A 20,872-nucleotide genomic window follows, 5' to 3' on the forward strand; every position below is an offset into this window, starting at 1 on the left:
GCCTGTACAAGCAGCTACTTCTTACCAGTATGCTGTACCAGCCCACTTTTACCTCTGCATCTGACCTTCTCATAAACAAATTGGGGGGGAAAAGAGTAGAGTAAAAGCTCAGTTATCCGACACTCAATTAACTAAAAAACTCAACTGGCATTTCTAATATCTTTCACATTAAAATCTTCAGTCTAGTAACAGGGATTAGTATACTGCCCAACACATTATACAGTTGCACATTCTGCACTCTACTTTTATGCAAAAGATATAGAAGACAAATAGGGATGTTAGCTATCAGGTAACTGAATAGTCGTGTAAGTGCATGAAATCTTTGCGGTTACATGACTATTCAATTGTCCTTAGGGGTGGGACTGGCAGCCAGTGCACTCATGGTCCCATATCAGAGGCATCAGTGCAGGGTAGCAGAGATAGGCGATCCACAAGGGGAGCCAGTTTAAAAACCAGTTCCCCATGCAAACCGGCTGCCTGCCATCCCATGCTGCTGCCTCTGATATAGGGGCACCTTAAAGGGGAATCTCACAGGGATCTGTGCGAGGCCCATTTCTATTAAATCTACTATATATTTGAGAGAGTCTGTCTGTTTGTCCAAGAACTCCTAACCAGTCCTAAACAATAAGAGCTAAGACCACCAAATATCCAGGGGTCAGTATACACAGTATATATCCTTCTCTTAACTTAAAGCAAGGTAAGGGTTTTGTTATGCCAGGAAAATGGGATGTACCTGGAATGGTATTGAGTCTCATTTAACCATATAGAAAAGAGACAATCACTAGACAGTGAAAGGAGCTGGGGAGGGCACACCTGCACCTTCACAGAGAGCAGCGGAGGGGGGGGAGACTGAAGCTCCCCCTCCCTCCCAATTCATACAGGAACATTGCTGGCTGTACCCCTTTGTCAGTGAGTGAGGGAAAAGTGCACAATTTGTTGCATTCTTCACTCTTGCTTGGGAGTGCAGGAGGCAGACGAACTTGAACCTGCCCTACCCGTAGGACATACACCCTTGTTTGGGCAGTGCCTGTTGAAGCTGCAGCAGCCATGGAGATGTGTTTCTCACCTGACCCCAGGCTAGGTAGTGGGAGAGGGCTGGGGTAGTCCTTTATCCCCAGTGTAGTTTGCATACTGAACCCCTCATCCTCAGCCCCACTCCAGAGCAATGATTTAAATTAAGCATGCACATTTTCATTGTATTTTTTAAAAAAAAGAGTTAAGGACCTGAGCAAAGCTGGGTAAATCTTCTAGTAGCTTTATAAATGGTTTGGATAATAGCAGAGAAGGTACATTTATAAAGTTTTCAGACAATATCAAGCTGAGAGGATTTATAAATGCTTTGGAGGATAGGATTATAATTCAAAATGACCTTGACAAACTGGAGAAATAGCCTGTACTATGTAGGATTAAATTAAAAAAGAGGTTTCAGAATCTCTGTTGTTGGGATGTTTTTAAGAACACCTGAAATTGTTTGGAAAACACCTGCCAGAAATGAAGTCCTGCCTCATTGCAGGGGTTGACTATATTGCTATGATTTCTATTCATTTACAGAAATATTCTGATATTCTTGCTGGGTCATTGTTGTCTTATTATTGCTATATACAAGTTTGATTAATTTATTTAAACAATGGGATTGCAATGTTTAGAGTATTTTGTTTCTGATTTCTCCAAATAATAAGTGTTCTTATCATAAGCATCAATAAAAATAAGTGAATTTAAGATTTGTATAAACCAGTACCAATGTGAACTGTAAGAAAAAGCTCTGTATGCACTCACATTATCCTATTCAGCTACAAAATTGCATTCTCCAAATTCCTTTTTACCATCCCATTACTGATAGCTTATATCCTCCAGTTAGGAAATACAGTGAACTTTTCTTCTAACTTTGGCTCCCCAATGACACTATTCAAATTCATGAGTCATCTAGTAGTAGAAACCTTTGGTAATATACAGTAAAACAATACTGTACTGCCTTCAGCTTTCCTAGGCCATGTCAAAATAACCCAGGAGTTATTTTGAAATAACAAGGCAAGTGTGCATACTGGTAAGCCTGTTATTCTGAAATAACAGGCTTATTATTTCAAAATAACAACTCCTTATAAAGAGGAATAAGCTTTGAAATAGTTATTTCAGGAGTTACTATTTCAAAATAACTTATTTTGAAATAACCTGGTACTGTACACATAGCCCTACTATTGAAAGAATTCTTAGATTGGTAAAGAGGAATTTTAAAAGTGCAATTTCAGAGATGTAAAACAAACTCCTCTTTCTGTAGTATTTTTGTATTCATCTGAATTTGGTACTAATGAGCAGAAACTGTACAAGTACAAGAAACTGAGTACACATAAATGAATGGCAGCATGTAAAACACTTCTATCAAACAAGATGTGCAAGAAAACCTTATCTAATAGCCAGAAGCATTACTAGTTAAGGAGAGAATTGACCTCCATGTACTTTAGAGTTTTCTGGACATACTCTAGGACTTCCAACAGTCCCAGATACAGCCAAAATCAGAATAGCAAAAGACTTTGGACATGCATGGCATGTTTTTACACCCCTTTTCTATTTCTCCGGAGAAAGGGCTGTAAATTCAACCCGAATTCAGAGCTCCCACTCCACAGAAAAACATTGCAGTGATCTGGTGCCAAAGACTTGTAACTTTGAAAACTTCCTTGTGGCTGGGTGTGCATACCCCATACTGGGCCGGAAGAAGTTAATACCCTATGGGTGGAGGAAGTCCCACCCTATAGCCATACAAGGCATGCTCCAAATGCTGGGCTAGTATAAAAGGTAGTAGCTCAGCTCAGTCTGGGCTGGATAGGAGGGACTTGCTGCAGGAGCTCTAGAGGTGGAACAGCCAGAGGCCATGACAGAAGGAGCTGGAGAACCAGGGCCCTGGGTTGGGGCCTAGTGGAGTTGGGTGGGCCTGGGCCCCATTACCAGATCTGCTGCCCCAACCTCATAGACACTAGCCATTAGGCTGTGCTGCCCTGTGGTGATGGGCTAACTTGGGTTACCCAATGCTCCAAAAACCACAATCAAACAAAGAAGGTTATACCGATTAAAAAAAATTGACCTCCTTTAGTTGGGCAGTGAAGATAGCTATAAAAAATAGTAAATAATGAATAGTGATGGAAGAAGGGAAAACTTGTATGGCCATAAATCAGATGTCAGGAAATGTAGAAAACTGATAAAAGAAACAAAGGAACACCAGAAATAATTAATGATCAGCAAAGTCAAGGAGAAAAAGCAGGAAATGTTTAAGTTTATTAAGAATAAAAAGAACAATGGTACTGATCCATTATTAGATGGCAATATAGGTTGGACCTCCCTGGTCCAGCACCCTTGGGACCTGATTGGTCTCAGATGAGGGATTTTGCTGGACCAGGGGAAGTCATTTCTGGTCCCTGCCCACCAGTTGCCAGCTCCACCCCCTGCCCAGACCCTCCACACACTTCCTGGGGTCCCTTCACCCACAGCTCAGCTGAGACGTGCACTGGTTCCCAGTTCCCATCCATCTCTCCCGTCCCCCGCAGCTCATCTGGGCCGTGTGTTGCCCTACCTGCATTGCACTGGACTATGGATGTTGCCAGACCAGAGAATTACAGTTTATAGAAGTGCAACCTGTAACAGAATTATTAATGATATTTCAGCAAAGGTAATGTTCAATAAATATTTCTGTATTTGAAGGGCTGCACATCTAATGCATGGAGCTGAACAGGCATGTCTGTGGTTCCACTAATTACGAACCTCCTAGACCCTGAAGGACCACAACTAATGGGAGTTATGAGCAGTGTTCCCTCTAAGCTGCTGGGCATCAGAGCTTCACAGGTGATTAATCAGCTCCGTCCAGTCACTCAGCTCCATGCATGGAACCCTGAGCCTCTGACTGGGTGGGTCTGATTAATCACCTGTGAGACAGTGCTGCCCTGCAGTTTATAGGGAACACTGGCTGTGAGGTGCCTGCAGGTGTGGCACCATGTGGAGACTTTTTGACTACCTTCCTTGAAGTTACAGGGATCTGCTGGATGTTTCCTAGGGGCTGTCTTAAGTAAATAGGCCAGACACCACATCTCCGTGTGTCAATCTCCTGTTCCAACGCGCTCACCCTGATAAGTGTTCCCTCCTGAATACAAATTGAGGAGCACTGAGATTACTGGGCCAGATAATAGCCCTAACTGGACCTTTTAATTGCACTTAAAAATATGGCTCAAGTTACACACAGTTAATCTAAAAGAGGGAAAAAAAGATACGTGCTCAAACCATCCTCTACAAGATACTGTAACAATGGAGTATCTTGCCCCAAACTGATTCTTTAATGATCATCATTCCAATTCAATGAGCAGCATGACAAAATTTTTACTGCTATGATGCTGAAATCAACAATTAGTAAGTACAATAACAATTCCTACTGGACAATTGTATATATCACAAAAAGAGCTATCACAATTATCTTTGTAATCAGTCTCTACAGAAAGACTAAGAATAGATCACTCTTAGAGACTGAACCTCTCACCCTGATCACTAGTCCCTCCTGAACACAGGTTGAGGAGCACTGACAGATTATAGGAATGTTTATGTTTCTGCTATTTTTGCTTGTAGTTGTTCTGTGGATAAATCAAGAAATATCAAGGCTCTTGTGCTGTCAGAACAGAATCAACCATAATCACTAAATTAACTTTTTTTAAAAATTAATCTCTGAAATTCAGATACATAATTTTATAGACGTGGGTGTACACTGAGGCAAAACAATATAGTACGATTGTGATATTAGAACTTGCAATAATAATAATTTTTTAAGCATTTTTGCACTAGCAATAGTCTAGGTGATGAAGCAATCAACAAAAAGCATTGTGGATACGTAAAATGGATTAGCGGTGAAAAGTTTATTCAAATTTGGCTTTGCCAACAACACTGACAACACAACAACAAATATAATATAGAACAGAATGACTGCACTCACATCAGAGTAGAACATGAAGATGTCAGAGTAGAACATGAAGCAGCAAAAGTTGGATTGAAAATAAATGCAGAGAAAGCCATGGTTACAAAGATAAGAAACTGGACAACAGTTACAAGGATGGACAATGAATTAGACAGGTAGAAAATGTTTGCTATTTGGGGAGTATGAAGAAATCTGAAGGTGGCCACAATAAAGATACTCATACAAGCTTAAGGAAAATAAACATCACTTTTGGAGGGATGAAAAACATTTGCTCCAACAGAGGTCTCCATGACACATTAAAGGTTAGATTAGAGAAGCTAAAGGTTAGATTATAGATTATAGAGATGTGCAGCTCTGAGGGCTGGTTCGCCCAAACCCAATGTTCTGGGAGTGCAGAGCCGTCTACACGCCCACCTTGTCTCGGAGCCCAGCAAGTCTGTCCACTCTCCTGGAAGTTTAGGACTGAAAGAAACTTCAATAAGTTATCTAACCCAGTCCCCTACACTCAAAGCAGGACTAAGTAATAACCAGACTATTCCTGACAGGTGTTTGTCTAACCTGCTCTTAAAAACCTTCAATGATAAAGATTCCAGTACCTCCCTAGGCAATTTGTTCTTGTGTTTAACTTCCCTGACAGGAAGTATTTCCTAATATCTAACTTAAATCACTCTTCCTGCAATTTAAATCCATTGCTTCTTGTCTTGATCCTCAGAAGTTAACAAGAACATTTTTTCTCCCTTCTCTTTTTATGAACTTGAAAATTGTTAACATGTCCCCCCTCAATCCTGTCTTCTACAGACTGAATCCAAGTTTTTCAATCCTTCCTCATGGGGCATGTTTTCTAGACCTTTAAAAAAACACTTTTGTTGCTCTTCGCTGGACTTACTCCAATTTTTCCACATTTTTCCTGAAATGTGGTGCCCAGAACTGGGCACAATACTTCAGCTGAGGCCTTATCAATGAAAAGTAAAGTGAAAGAAATATTTCTTGTGCCTTGATTATACTACTGATACATCTCAGAATTTTTTCCCCGACAGTTACCTGTTGACTCTGATTTAGCTTATGATCCACTGTAACGACCTAGTGAGGTTCCTTCCAGTCCTACACTTCTATGATTCTATAATCTCCAGAAACTTTTTTGCAGTACAGGCAGTCCCCGGGTTACGTACAAGATAGGGACTGTAGGTTTGTTCTTAAGTTGAATTTGAATGTAAGTCGGAACTGGTACATATTGTAGGGGAAACTCTAGCCAAACATTTCTCCAGAGCTCAGTTTTATTCTCCCACACCTCACTTCCCTCAGTCCTTTATTCTCAAGATGAGGTGTCTGCTGAGAAAAGCCGCTCCGCGTCTCCCTGGTCTGCTGGGGGCGGCTCTAGCTTCGCGTCTCCCTGGTCTGCTGGGGGGAAGCAGCTAGTGCGGGGTTGCCTCACCCCGTTTGTAAGTAGGGATCCGATGTAAGTCGGATCCATGTAACCCGGGGACTGCCTGTACTACTTCCTAAGCAGTTATTTCCCATTTTGTATATGTGCAGTTGATTGTTTCTTCCTTAGTGGAGTACTCTGCATTTCTCCTTATTGAATTTCATTCTATTTACTTCAGACCATTTCTCCAGTTTGTTCAGATCATTTTGAATTTTAATTTAAACTAAGGGCTGGGGGGAAGCCGACAGGTGTGGAGGAGCTCATGGATCGGACAGAGATATCTCTTATGGGAGGGTTTGTTAATAGAGATTCTCTATATTCTAGTAAAGAGGAGAGGATGGAAGATGATAAAGTATGGATAAGATTAGATGAGAAGCAAATTAAAAAGATTCTAACACTTCAGAAAATGGCAGACAGATAAATAATAACAAATGTTTAAAGTGCATATACACAAACTCTAGACATCTGAATAATAAAGTGGGTGAACCAGAGTGCCTCGTATTAAAGGAAGATATTGATATAACAGGCATCATAGAAACTTGGTGGAATGAGGACAATCAATGGGGCACAGTCATCCCAGTGTACAAAATATATTGGAAGGACAGAACAGGTCATGCTGGTGGGAGAGTGGCACTATACGTGAAAGAAAATGTAGAGTTAAATGAAGTAAAAAACTTAAATGAACCAAAATATTCCAGAGAATCTCTATGGGTAGTAATTGTTCTATAGTTAGGTAAATTTCATTCTCTGGCTCCATCAACTCACCACTTTTCATGAGCAGTAAATTTTCTTTAAAGCGTTTAGAAAAGAAAAAAGCTTTTGTGCTTACTTTGTTGTTGTTGTTAAGAAGCTAAACAAGGTATATCACAGTAAAACATGCCCCTGATTCTCCTCTCACTTATGCCAGTTTTACAACAGTAACATGAGTGGAGTTACTATAAATTTAGACCAATGTGAGAATAGATTCAGAACTAAAATTTGTAATATTAATTTGGCTCATGTTGAAATGATCCAAGAAAGGCAGTTATGCATTATGAGTTAAGAGCACATGATTCCAGTCAACAAAGCAGGATTTATAAGGAGAAAATAAATCTTTTATAGAATGGTAATTTACTTTAACAATATCCAATACATGTTACAACTTGAAGTATAACAGCTGTATTAAAATTTCTGAACAGCTAGTAGCTGTATATAATTGAATATGCTTAGACAAATCCTTCCAGAAAATGTGAGAGTTAATAATTTGTGATAGAAGTTAGTGACAACAGTCACTTCATGCACTACTAAAAGGTGCACAGGTACTATAGTGATGAGGATGGTATAAAAACCTCTATAAACTAGATGAGACTAACTGTCATAGATTAATGGAATGAGAAAGTATTGGATGGAAGTAGAATTCCTTGGTCAAGAACACAGCAGAGCTGAAGAAAACATAAAGGCATGTTGGAAGACTATAGCAATGTCACATCAACAGAGTAAGAACAGAAGCCGAAATGACAGAGATAAGGCTTGGGGGCTTGAGTAAAGTTTAAAGCAATAAGGAAGAGACTGGGCAGTTGAAGGTAGTAACTATGGAAGGAAAGTTGAGGTACAGAGCAGCTAAAAAAATTCAATAGGCTCTGAATCTAAGAACCTTACAACAAGTAAATGACATGAAACAAGATCTGGGAAAACTAAAAAGATGTTGATTGGAAAAGGAATGAATGAGTTGGAGACATCAGAGAGGGAACAGTTTCTTGAGAAGACCAGGTCAAGAGACTCGATTGAGAGGAGAGTGGCAGAGTCAACCCTGAGTTGGTGATCAAGGAGAAAGTGAGAGAGAGGACCTAGGAGGCAGAAAAATCAGAATGGATCTTGAAATTGCTTAGGGTAACAGGACGAGGAAAGAAAAATAGGGACAGCAAAACATTAAAGTCAGAGAGGAAAGTGAAAGCAGATTTGAGAAGCTGGAGTCCCATCTATGAGAGGGACAGTGTGCAGTACAAAGGTGGAGGAATAAATGGTGGGTGGAAGGAGTGGAAAGATGAGGAACAGGATGTAAGAGAGAAAACAAAAAGCCAGAAAAGGGAGGAACTCCATAGGAGAGGGCTGCACAATAGCAGATTTAGAAGACAGCCAAGTTTCTAAGAACCCTGAGATGAATTTTGAGAGTTTGAAAGATGGTGAACTACAGTGAACTTACTGAAAGCAGGGCAGGAGTTCCTGAGTGAGATTAAAAAAAAAGAGAAGTGGAAGTGCAAAAGATCAGAATAAGGTTAGTGGGAACAAATCCTTAGGAACAGAAAGAAAGACAGGAATGAGAGAAAGAAATAGTGTGCATATGTGCAAGGGACCCAGATTAGGACAGACAGCAGCAGCAACTCATTTAATATAATATACGGAGATATACCTACCTCATAGAACTGGAAGGGACCTCAAGAGGTCATCAAGTCCACTCCCCTGCCCTCATGGCAGGACCAAATACCATCCCTGACAGATTTGCCCTAGATCCCTAAATGGCCCCCTCAAGGACTGAACTCACAACCTTCGTTTAGCAGGCCAAAGCTCAAACCACTGAGCTATCCCTCCCACAAAGGAAGAAGTTGAAAATGGAGGGGCACATGTCAACTGAGGAAATGTGGGAGAAAAGGTAGGAGAAGGAAAAGGAGAATTTAAGACTTTGTCAGATGGCGAGAGAGGAGAGGAGAAGAGAGAAATGAAGGGGGGAAATGAAGAAATAGTAGTGTTGAGAAAGAACAGTGAGAGGAGAATAGTTAGGAAAGAATGGAGAGAAAAAGGCCAAAGAGAAGGGTAAGTGGTGCTCTACTGATGTTACATGTAGAGCAAAGATGTCAAGTCATACTATTGGTACTGGGTTGCTACACTTGTGATGATCTCAGGCTGTGTAGAGTAGCTGTTGGAAGGAGACTTAGCAGCTTTAAATCTTTCTCCTGTTGCTTTGAATGATTTTGGAAGAAATTTCCAAGGGAAGTTCCTGCTGGCAGCTGCAGGCATGTTATCATGTTTCTGTCCTATAGCACAATAAAAAAAAATCAATAGGTTGATAATTGCATTCCATCAAATTAAACTATGGGGGGAGTTATGAGATGGCTCAGGGGACTAGAAATGAGATGTGAAGCCTCTCACCTCTAGGTTAATTCTACAAACACAACCCAAATCAATAATGACAGTAAGTTGCTACTGTTGTGTTAGTAAAGAGACTGATGCTAAGCTTTACAACACACATTTATTGTATCACAACCTTAGAGACTCTCTACTAGTTCCTGAACAATGGCACACAAAATTTCCAATTTTTGCCATGTGATCTTATACTGTTTACAGTTAAAAGTTATAATAATACTGTTTTTAAAATACAGCCATACTCCTCCTGACTACAGTGATCAAAAGCTTTTCTGAAGCTTAGCTTCCTTAATCCAAAATTATTTCATTTGGAACTAAGACTGCAGCGAATGCATGACATAAAATTTCAAGACTGTAGTATTTAAGACTGGGCTAGGAATACATGAAGCATAGTTTTGTTTCAGTATTTCCTTTTTTCAGTCCTTGCCAAAATGAGACAGAACAAAGATGCAACAAAGTTGAGTTCAGCCATACTCCAGAAACCTCAAAAATGTTCATTTAGTATTTTCATTAGAATGTTGATTAGAATTTTCTGTTTGTATTTAATTCTATTATGTCTTCTATGTTATTTGATACTCTGTTGGCAGTTCAATAGAATGAGCCCACATTTGACACTACAGTATACTATAATCTAGACCAGTGTTTCTCAAAGTGATCTGCAAAACCACTTTAAGAAATCTGTTAACTGGATGTACAAGTTTATTTACTTACTGGCACTGTGGCCATGGAGCTTTCCTGGGAGCCATGGGAAGTGATGTGGGCCAGGATGCTGCTTCCTGCAGCTCCCGTTGGCTGCAAACGACAAAACAGAGCCATTAGGAGCCACAAGGCTCTGTGGCCACAGTACCAGTAAGTAAACAAACCAGTGCGGCCAGTTAACAGGTTTCTCAAAGTGATTTTGCAGCCCACTTTGAGAAACATTGCTCTAGACATTGCTTCTAGGGAAGATGCATAACTTTCACTGTTGCTATCCAAATTATATTTGTTATATGCTTCAAGAAAGTAGTTCAATCCGGAGAGATGCAGACTGTCAAACCTGTACCTTTCAGAAGCACTAAACTAAATTCCTTAAAGCCACTGAAAAGAAACTCCCCAAACCACACAAACCCCATAAAGGCAATACTGATCTTGATTTTACTGAGTTGTACAGAATACTGTAACTGTGAATAATGTCATGAACAGACTAGGCCACGTAAAGTATAAAAACTTTCTACCATGCTTTGAATGTGAAACCAAACCAAAATAGTATGGTAAAAGGAACAGAACTCTTTATAGAAAATTATTATAATAGTTGCTCAGCAATGGAACACATGAATAAAAATGCAATATTCATAGCATAAGAGGTGATAAGAATCTTTATGAAACCCATTCCTTTTCAAACATATGAGGAGTAAGATACATCAAGAACAGTTCAGCATGAGAAACCTTTGCAGCACTCTTGTTGTCTTTTCCTCCTTTGCACTGGACATATTGGGAAACTAATGAAAGGAAGCAAACATAAAGAAAATGTATTGCACAAAAGTGGTATATGTTACCTGGGTGTGTACACTGTTATACATTAGCAGATAAAAGGGTGACTTGATTACAGTGTATAAAGTATCTACAAGGGAAAAATACTTTGTACTGGGCTCTTAAATCTAGCAGAGAAAAGTATAACATGATCCAATGACTGAAAGTTGAAGGTAAACAAACTGAGACTGAAAAAGGTGTAAAAGTTTAGCAGTGTGGGTAATTAACCACTGGAACAATTTACCAACAGTCATAGTGAATATTCCAGCACTAGCGCATTAGAAATCAAGACTGGATATTTTGCTAAAAGACATCTCTGTAAATTATTCTGGGGAAGTTCTAGGGCCTGTTTTATACAAAGGGCTAGGCCTACATGATCACAATGGTGCTTTCTGGACCAGAAATCTATGCATAAGTATTAGCGTTATTTTCTCATGAATGTGTGATTTGAAGGCATGCCCATGGCACAAAGAGGCCCCACCAAAGCTCCAGCTATGTCTATTCCTCCCAACCCCAGTTTAGTATCTTTCAGCCTGGTCACTTCTCCACTCCTGCCAGTGCCATGCCCTACTGCCCTTGTCTCCAGCCCCAGTGCTAGCCCTTCCCAGCCATGCCCCCAGGAGTCACTTCCCCTCTGGGGTCAGTGTTGGGGCAGTAGATCAGGGCAGGAGTGCATGGCACCAGCAGAGGGGAGGGGGGGTAATCAGGCTGATGGACAAGGAGCCAGGGTTGGGAGTCCCAGCATGTCAATTCGAGGGGGTTCCATCCCCGATTTGGATGGTCAGAATGCTAAGTGGGTGGGTCCAAACAGACCCACTCTTATCTACGCCCCTGACCCAAAGACACAAAGCAGGCCACTGGCATAGTCGGAAATAAAACTCAGGCTCCTGAGTTCAGAGATCTCTCTAATAGGCCACAGTGCCCCTCAAAATATTTCAGGCTGCTTCATACATTACAGGAATGTTTATGCACATAGCAAAATGGGGCTCCTACTGAAAAGCTAGTTGAAAAGTAGATTCTAGCACCAAAAACTTACCATTGTCAGAAATAATGAAATTACATATCTGTACTATGAATTCACTGTACACAATCCTTAAATTAGTACGTGAAATAATAAATGTTGCATTCCAAATTCTGACCTGGATACTTGAAGGTGCTGTTACAATACTTAATAAATATCAGTCTGATATGTGACTATGCTTGAAAATGAAATACTTTACATTTATTTACTATCAGCATTTTTCTTTAACAGAGTAACTACTGATGCCATTTTTAGCAAATCTCAAAACAGTCAGTCACAATTTTTAAACATACTTTTTATTGGCATAAACCAGCATGACCTTAGTTTGATTTATAATGCAGGTTTCGTAGTGTGTTATTTTTCTACAGCAGCTCTTAAAAGCCACTTCCATTCAGATACACTGTAGAGAACAAAAAAGTTACACATAAAAAGTAATGTGCCACTATAATTTGAAAATATCCATCTCATTCACGTTCCCCTGCCTCCACTAAAAGATTTATAACATGTCTAAAACAGGAATTGATGAATTCATCAGTGTCGGGGACATTTTGATCATAATCAATAACATAATTTTACCCTTTAAATGGGATTTCAATTAAAGTGCATTTTTCGAAGTAATTTTACTTTTATAATGAAAATGGTTTCCTTGCAGACCAATAGCGTTAACCCATTTGATGCCCAGTTGGAAGTAGTTTAAAGGATACTTCACTACACAGCTAAACAAAAAACAACAAACACGTACTTAAAGGAAAGCACGTAAAATTAACTATGATGTTTCATAGGTCAAAGATAAAATATAAAAATGTTCTTTTTGTAAATATTTATGAACATAAAATGTTATCAAAATCACTTTTTTTGCAGTAGCTTAAAAGGGTCACTGCCCATTAATAGGCGTATCTTCACCCTGCAAGGAAGAATCCAAGGACAGCAGAACAAGGAACATAAGCCAGCTTGGCCCTGCTCAGACCTGTATTTTGAGGCATGAGCATACATGCTCCCAATCCAGAGACTTTTTACAAGTTTCTGGGGATATGTGGGCAGGAAACACCAGCAGTACATGCAGGGAGCTTGTCTGTAAAAGCACTTCACCATGCCAGCAGAGCAGAACCAACAGCTGGAGCCTGGGCATCAGAGACATAGGTTCATACATTCTAAGGCCTGAAGGGGCAATTATGACCATCTAGTCTAACCTCCTGTAAAGCACACAGCATAGAACTTCCCCAAAATAATTCCTAGAGCAGGTATTTTAGAAAAACTTGACTTAAAAATAGTCAGTGATGGACAACCCACTATAACTTTGGTGAAATGTTCTAATGGCTAATTACTCTTACCATTAACAAGCTATATTTCCAGTATACATTTCTCTGGTTTCTACTTCCAGTCATTGGATTATTTTATTCCTTTCTCTGACAGACCAAAGAGGCCATTTTATTAAATATTTGTTCTCCATGAAAATACCTATAGATCAGGGGTCAAAAACTCCTAATGCAATTGCGCAATTCAGCTCAGGACTCCTAGAGGGTGGAGACCTGGCTGTTACTGGCCCCCAAACCTTGCCCCTTCCTGTCGGTGCTCCACTCTCCCCCTCATGGTACCACATCCCTTGAGCACATGGTTTTGGGGATCACCGGGGAGGCTGGTACCATAAGGAACAGAGTGCCATGGAAGACAGGGCAGGCTGATGGGAAGGAGTGGGTTCTGGGGACAGTAATAACAGGCCCCCGCAGCCCACCTGGAGTCCCAGGCCAGATTGCGTAATCACCCTGGTAGGGACTGGCCCACAGGCAGGGATTTTTAAACTCCTTTTATAGATGTAATCAATTAACTTTTTCTTTGTTCATCTAAATAGAGTTCCTTGAGTCTGTCACTGCAAGACATGTTTTCTAATCCTTTACTCATTCTTTTCTCCAAACTCTCTCCAACTTATAACAACATCATTCTTGAATTGTAGACACCAGAACCAAACCTGGTACTGCAGTAGTGGTAGCATCAGGATCAAATACAGAGATAAAATGACCTCTCTACTCCAGATTTCCCTATTTATTCATCCAAGTTTGCATTAGGTTTTCTGACCAGTAACACACTGGGAACTCATGTTCAGCTGACTATCCAACATGAACCCCTAATCTTTTTCTGTTTGGGCTTCTGCTCCCCATCCCACATCTAAACTGCATTGTCCCATCAACTTCTGAGCCTTCTTCTAGTTCCCTATGATATTTGGGGAAGGAACCTCCAGTATCGCCTCTACAAGGCTGGCCTATAACTGGTTCCCCTTTGGTGGAGAAGATGGGGACAGCAGTAGAGTAGCACCAAACAGACCATCACAAAGATAGCATTAGATAACACAGAGACATACAAACTCATTTGGACGTTTATTCTATAGAAAATTATTCCTGCCGGAAGGGTGTAATGAAATATTAGCTGTGGTAATACATGGGGTATTCTATTCCTTTATTAATGTTACAAAAAAGAGTTTTAGTAGCTGAAACAAGGGCAATTAATTTAAGAAACATATAGATATATGCATAACAACCTATAATGCAATGGGTGAATGGGCACATACAGACAAAACCTCCTTGTGGTCCAATGAACACCAAGTCCCAATTATCAGAACCCTGGAAATCCACAGATACCCACAGGCATCCATATCTGCAGATGTCAATATGGATATCTGCAGCTCATTTTTGTGGCTATCGATGCAGATATGGATATACATTTTGTATCTAGGACCCTTCCAATTTGGGGATACCCACTTTATATCCACGGATGATTTTTGTGGATACAGATGCAGATGTGGATATACATTTTGTATCCAAACAGGATTCTACCTATTATCTCCAAGCATCACTTGTCACTGATTGAACTGGTTCAGGAACTGAGACTTGCAGCTTCGCATTGAGGCTGACACAGACTGGCTTGGCATATAGCATGGGTTTTAATCTGACTTGGTGTCACTGTTAACAAAATTATTAATAGCTTGAGTATGGCCCTTTGGAGAGAGAAGGAATTGAAGAGAGTAGAAGTTGAAGAGTCCTCTAGCTATGGAAAGATGTTCATATTTGGAATTTAATCTTTAAAAGCTTGGTCCTCAAGGAAAATCTTCCCTCTCCGCTGGTAAGCAAATACTCAGGTACATATTTAAAGCCATGACTGACAAGATTTGGGTCAGCGATAGAAAGGCAAACCAGAAAATATATTACAATGACCGTCAGAGGACTCTAGGAGAGAAGGATTCCTCAATTTCTCAATTAAAAATGCCTAGAACCCTCCAGGATACACTAAGCCACCAAGAAAGTCTGAGCCATTGTAACCTACTAGCCTAATTAAATTTTTTTAAAAGTGTTTATGCCCATCTTGGTAAATGCAGTTAATTAAGAGACCTACTGTTATGACTAGCCTGTATTACTACACAGATCCTTAGTACTCTGGTGCTGTAAGTTTAAGACCCAACTGGGGGATTCAAATTTACAATGGCATTCTAGTGAGTTTCTGAAACACAGTAAATGTGGCATGGGAGTCAGTCTCCTTGGAAAAGGATGACAGCAGATGTCCTCAAGGGGAGCCTGGAAACATGCGTCATCCTGGACTGCTAAACTGGGTGAACACTGTTGAGTCTAGAAAAGAAACTGACAGGCAACAGCCATGGATAACTGCAGATGTTCCATTTATCTCTCTCCCAGCAGGTGTCACTACGAGGTAACAATGCTATAAAATCTTAAAAGGATAGCAATCAGACATGGAGGAAAAAAAAGAAAAGATGTATATATGCATAACAGCAAGTAAACACAGAGGATTGGATTTTTTCTCCAAATGGCAAAACATAATATACACATTTACCATGTCAAATATGGATAACAGCAGAAATCAGCTTTTGGGGGAAAAAATAAGTTTTGTGGTAGATGGAAAATATTATTTGAATTCTAATATATCTAATTTTCTGCCTACAAATTACTATAGCTTTGGAAGATCCGTCTTTAAGTGTTTAATACAAACATTAACTGCTCCTTTTATGCAACAACATATAGCATACAGAACTCTATTCATCAATTTAAAATAGAATTCAATAGTTTTGTAACTATTCTCTTTGAGAGATGAAATATACTTATAATAAACACAGTACTATAACTAAATTTTTTTGTAACTGTCTCCTGAAATATAGAACTTTATGACAATAAGAAAATGAATTTTCATTTTAAAAGACAGTTTCTATACAATTGCAGGTTATCCTGCCACCCAGCTATTCTGCAGGCATTCAGACACTTCACCGTAATGTCTCAAAAATCAATAGCAATTTATTCTCTCTTTGGACCTCAAGCAACAAAAGTAAATAATACTGTCACCTCCAGCCAGCCTCCAGAACATGGTCACAAAACAGTCTTGCTGTTATTATACAACCCTATATGGCTCTTTATCTATACTGGCTCTGCTGATTTTATCGGCTTTCATAAGGGACAAATATCCAGGAAAGCAACACAGAAGGGTCAAGTTCGTGTACTCTAGCCAGAAAAAGTGCTGGGTCAAAATTAAAAGAAAGGATTGGCATCTGCCTCAATTCAGTTCTGCTTACATTGATTTGATTGGGAAAAAATAGCCAATATTATAAACTTGTTCTTTTATTTAACAGAATAGCCAAATAAAAAGGAAAGAGTTTGAAAAGGATTTGCAACATGTCTTTAAGGCTTTCATAGCATCCAAAGAAGGAAAATTTTACAAATGCTATCTTTGAAGATGTATGGCAGAGATGGGGGTAGAGGGTTGAAAACAACCAATATTTTACAACACTGCTTAAGAATCAAAACTACAAACACAAATGAATCCAGGATATGCAGACAGAATTTTTTTTTAAATCACAGAAGTTTACAGCAAAAGAGTTGGAACCCAACTACTTCTTCATGAGAGGGATGTAAAATCCCATTGAATTAGTTAACCAGTTAAACATTAAGTTTAACCAGATAACTAACTGAACAGGGACGAGCAGGGGGGCACCACAGATGGGCTGGAGCTGTTCCCCTGCCATGGACAGACTGGAGCGGCCTTCCTGCTGTGGACAGGGACTGCTCTGGCTAGGCTGGAGCACTCCTTGCCCACTATAGGCCTCATGGAGCTAGAGCAGCCCCCTACCTGTAGTGGGTGGGGGACTGCTCCAGTCCCCACCAATCAACTATAACCAGTTAAGCCTGAACCATTAAGAATTAAACTTGCTGGTTAACAATTAACATCCATACTTCATATAGATGCCAGGAGTTCCCCTTCAACTTTGACAAACTCATAAGTTCAAGTCCCATCCCTGCTCCACCCACCCTGGGAGCTGCCCTGGCCCTGTACCGCTCCTGAAAGCAGCTGGCATGTACAGCAGTGGCTCCATCGCTCCATGTGCTGCCCCCCACATATACATACACATGAAGCTATATTGTTTTAAAATATATTAGTAATGCTTAGGTCTAAGTATGCATTCAGTTAATAATTAGTAGTCTTATATGTCAACACTGAAGAAGGGAAAATACTTTTCCAGTGTACCCTTTTTAAATATTAAAGGACCCTCACTCCAGGAAAAGTATCTGCTTGCCTGGATTCTTATGATTATATGGAATCATATTAACTTCAGGTTGTCTCTCTGCAGACATAAAAGTCTGTGCTAGCGTATCACACTGTGATATAGGGGCCACAGATGTTTGATAGTTGAACAATTTTCCCCTCATATTCCAATTCCATTTCTTGCTGACTATACAATGATCTTCACATATTTTAAGTCAAGGAAGTAACATTAAATCATCTAGACTGACCTCCTGCATAACACAAGCCATAGAATTTCACAGTTTTACTTCTGCATTGAACCCAGTAACTTATTTAACTAAACCATATCTTCCAGAAAGGTATTCAGTTGTCATTTGAAGTTATTAATAGATACAGAATGCACTGTTTCCCTGGGTAGTTTGCTCTAATGAACGTAAAGAAGGAAACACTTAGATTCTCTAATATGTGGGGGAAGTTGATTGCAGAATTTACCTTTCCCACTATAGCCTCCATTATGGACAATGATAAATGAAGTTCTCCTTCCAAAATGAAGTAATTTCTGACATTTAAAAAAAATCACATTTAAACAAAAACATATCCAAAAATGCATATTAATATTTGATAACTACATGAAAAACAACAAAAACAGCTGAGCAGATTTTATATCAGTTGTCAGTAAATCAACAGAAAAGGGAAGAAATCTGAAATGTTTTTATCAATAACAGAATTGAAAATCGGAAAATTTGAGATATTTTACAAAATTCTGTAATGCTCAAGGAACAAAATCTGAATCAGGATCCGGTTGACTGTCCTGTTAGCAGCTGGGAAACAATGTTCTTCCCTATACAGTAAAACTCCAGTGGTCCGGCATCCAAAGGTCCAGCACTCCTAATGGTCCAGCACCATCTGGAACCCGGAAGTGCTCCAGGCAGCCAGACAATTGGAGTTGCTCTGACCCCGGCTTCCCCAATTCAGCCACTGCCGAAACTGACCAGCGGCTGACTCGGGGAAGCCGGGGGCAGAGCAGCTGGGGTGCTGCTGGGTTGGTCCCGTAGCGCCACCCCTCGGTGCTGCGGGACCAACCTGGCAGCACCCCAGCTGCTCTGCCCCAGACTTCCCCTAGTCAGCTGCTGCTGAAACTGACCAGTGGCTGATTCCGGGAAGCCCAGGGCAGAGCACCCCAGCTGCTGACTTGGGGAAGTCTGGGGCAGAGCAGCTGGGGTGCTGCCAAGTTGGTCCCGCAGCGCCGAGGGGCGCATCCCCCCCACTCCACCCCAGACCCGTCATAGCCCCCCCTTCCGATAGTCCGGCATATCTGATAATCCGGCACCCCCTGGGTCCTAAAGGTGCCGGATTATCGGACATTTACTGTACTACTTTTCTCTTCAGGCTGATACTTTGTCCTCATCACAATAGTATCCCAGCACATTTTAGGAGGGCATTAAGTGACATGTACTAGCACTGGTCATATGTTACTCTCTCTTTCTTTCCCTTTTCTCTCTTTCAAAATGGACAGATTTACACCTACATCCTAAAGACACAATCATAAAAAAGAACGTATTCACATACAGTGAAACCTTTGTTATCCGGCACTCTGTTAACCAGAAAACTTTTTTAACCGGCATTGCCCCCAGCCACAATGCTGTCACATCTTCAGGGACACTGGCCTGGCTTGGCTTACCATGATTGGCTTAATAATTTTTTATTTAAGAAGTACTAATCATCTTTAACTCAAAATAGAAATGTGAAACCAACTGCTTCACACTAAACAACTACCAATATTAAAAACTTGAGTTCTACTATTATTGTCCACTGGTTTTTCCTAGGTTGATGGGATCCTCAGATAACCAGAATTTTTAGATAACCGAAATGTCCTAACCCCCGAGCATGCTGGATAACACAGGTTTTACTATACTAAGTGTTGAGCTACAACTGACCCAGTTTAAAAACTTCAGCAGCAGATAAAGGCTGATGAAAACTTTGTTCATAAACATCCTTTTTTCTCTTTATTAAAAGTGATTTGAAATATATTTGAAAAAATAAAAATTGCATAGATGTATGTTTAGAGAATGTTATTCTATGTTCAAAGTTCAAAGAAAAGTATCTCAAACGAAAATCACTGCTGAATATATATTATCTCACTTCTCTGTCCAATAAAAGAATTGTTATATTAAGTCATTTATTGAGCCATTTTCTAGTCTAATCATAATTTTAAAATACAGGGGGGAAGTAATGGCTAATATTTTAAATAAATGTGATTTCTGGTATTGTTAATCTAGTATCTTGATATGTTTGAATTGGCAAGGGAGCACAATACATCTCTTCACTACACATTCACAGTAAGCAGGAAAACAATCTCTTGAAAGCTAGAAAGAGACTTACTAATATTAGTACTATTAATTAATATAATAGTAGCGTTACCATAGTGTCTAGGAGCCTTAATAAAAGACTAGTATGGCACGGCAACAAAACAGTCCTTAACTCGAAGAGCAGACATGAGCATGGTGATTCCAGTATTTCAGCATCTAAGAGATCTGCTTTTCCTTAAATCACAAAAAAAAAAAAAAAATAGCAAAATGTAATGCCTCTCACAGTTGGCAGACTGGAAGTTTTGAAGCTTAAATCACGTGTCCACAGTAGAACTGGCAAGAAAGTTTGCCAGACCCTGAGCAATGTGTGTGTGGAAGCCTTGGGCAGAAGAGGAGGTGCTAGAGTCAGCTGGCCCTACATACGACCTGGACCATGTTGTGCCCCGTCGTCCCTCAAGACGGCCCTTAATTCTGCCTGGAGCGCATCATGCAGGGCTTTGGCACTGATTTAAAGGGCCCAGGGCTCCAGCTGCCGTTGTAGTAGCAGCCGCAGCACTCTGGAGTCCTGGGTCCTTTTAAATTCTCAGGCCCTGGGGCAACTGCCCTGCCACCCCTCTGGTGGTCCTGGTCCACAGAGTACATACCAGACAGGCCACCAGTATGCCTCAGTCCTGTCCTAGAGAGAAGTAGAACTGAGAAGACAGTTCAGTATCAGTAACCATTCTGTACTCACCACCTTCAGTACTGACAATGCCAGTAACGATGTTACTAGGATGTTACCTTTCCACTAGGAGATCAGCTAAAGCCATAAACTCCTTTAACATCTATTGGATAATGACTTTAGCTCAGTATCAAAAAATGGACAAATGTACACATTCAACCTAAAGACAAAAGAGTCCACATATATTTTAAAAGGCAGTATTTTTGTCCTGTAATCAAGCTGAAATCAGTAGTTAGTATAAAATGGTATGTTGGCTCCTTATTGATTATTTTCTTGGTCTTTCATATATGGACCAACTTTCTAATTACGC

At 40.1% G+C, this 20,872-nt stretch overlaps 1 protein-coding gene across 4 annotated transcripts in view; it reads right to left on the reverse strand.

Annotated features, from left to right (window-relative positions):
- PRKN (parkin RBR E3 ubiquitin protein ligase) overlaps nucleotides 1–20,872 on the reverse strand; it is a 1,204,231-nt gene that overhangs the window by 1,136,312 nt on the left and 47,047 nt on the right. For 3 of the 4 annotated variants that reach the window (XM_075924578.2, XM_075924580.2, XM_075924579.2), the window contains exon 2: nucleotides 10,200–10,280. The exons of the other annotated variant lie outside the window; for it this stretch is intronic. In XM_075924578.2, coding sequence (XP_075780693.2) covers nucleotides 10,200–10,280 — 81 coding nt within the window. The remainder of the gene's footprint in view (nucleotides 1–10,199; nucleotides 10,281–20,872) is intronic. 4 annotated transcript variants of the gene reach the window in all.

This window comes from Pelodiscus sinensis, chromosome 3 (assembly GCF_052426305.1).
Source record: "Pelodiscus sinensis isolate ZL-2025 chromosome 3, ASM5242630v1, whole genome shotgun sequence".
Classification (NCBI taxonomy): domain Eukaryota; kingdom Metazoa; phylum Chordata; order Testudines; family Trionychidae; genus Pelodiscus; species Pelodiscus sinensis.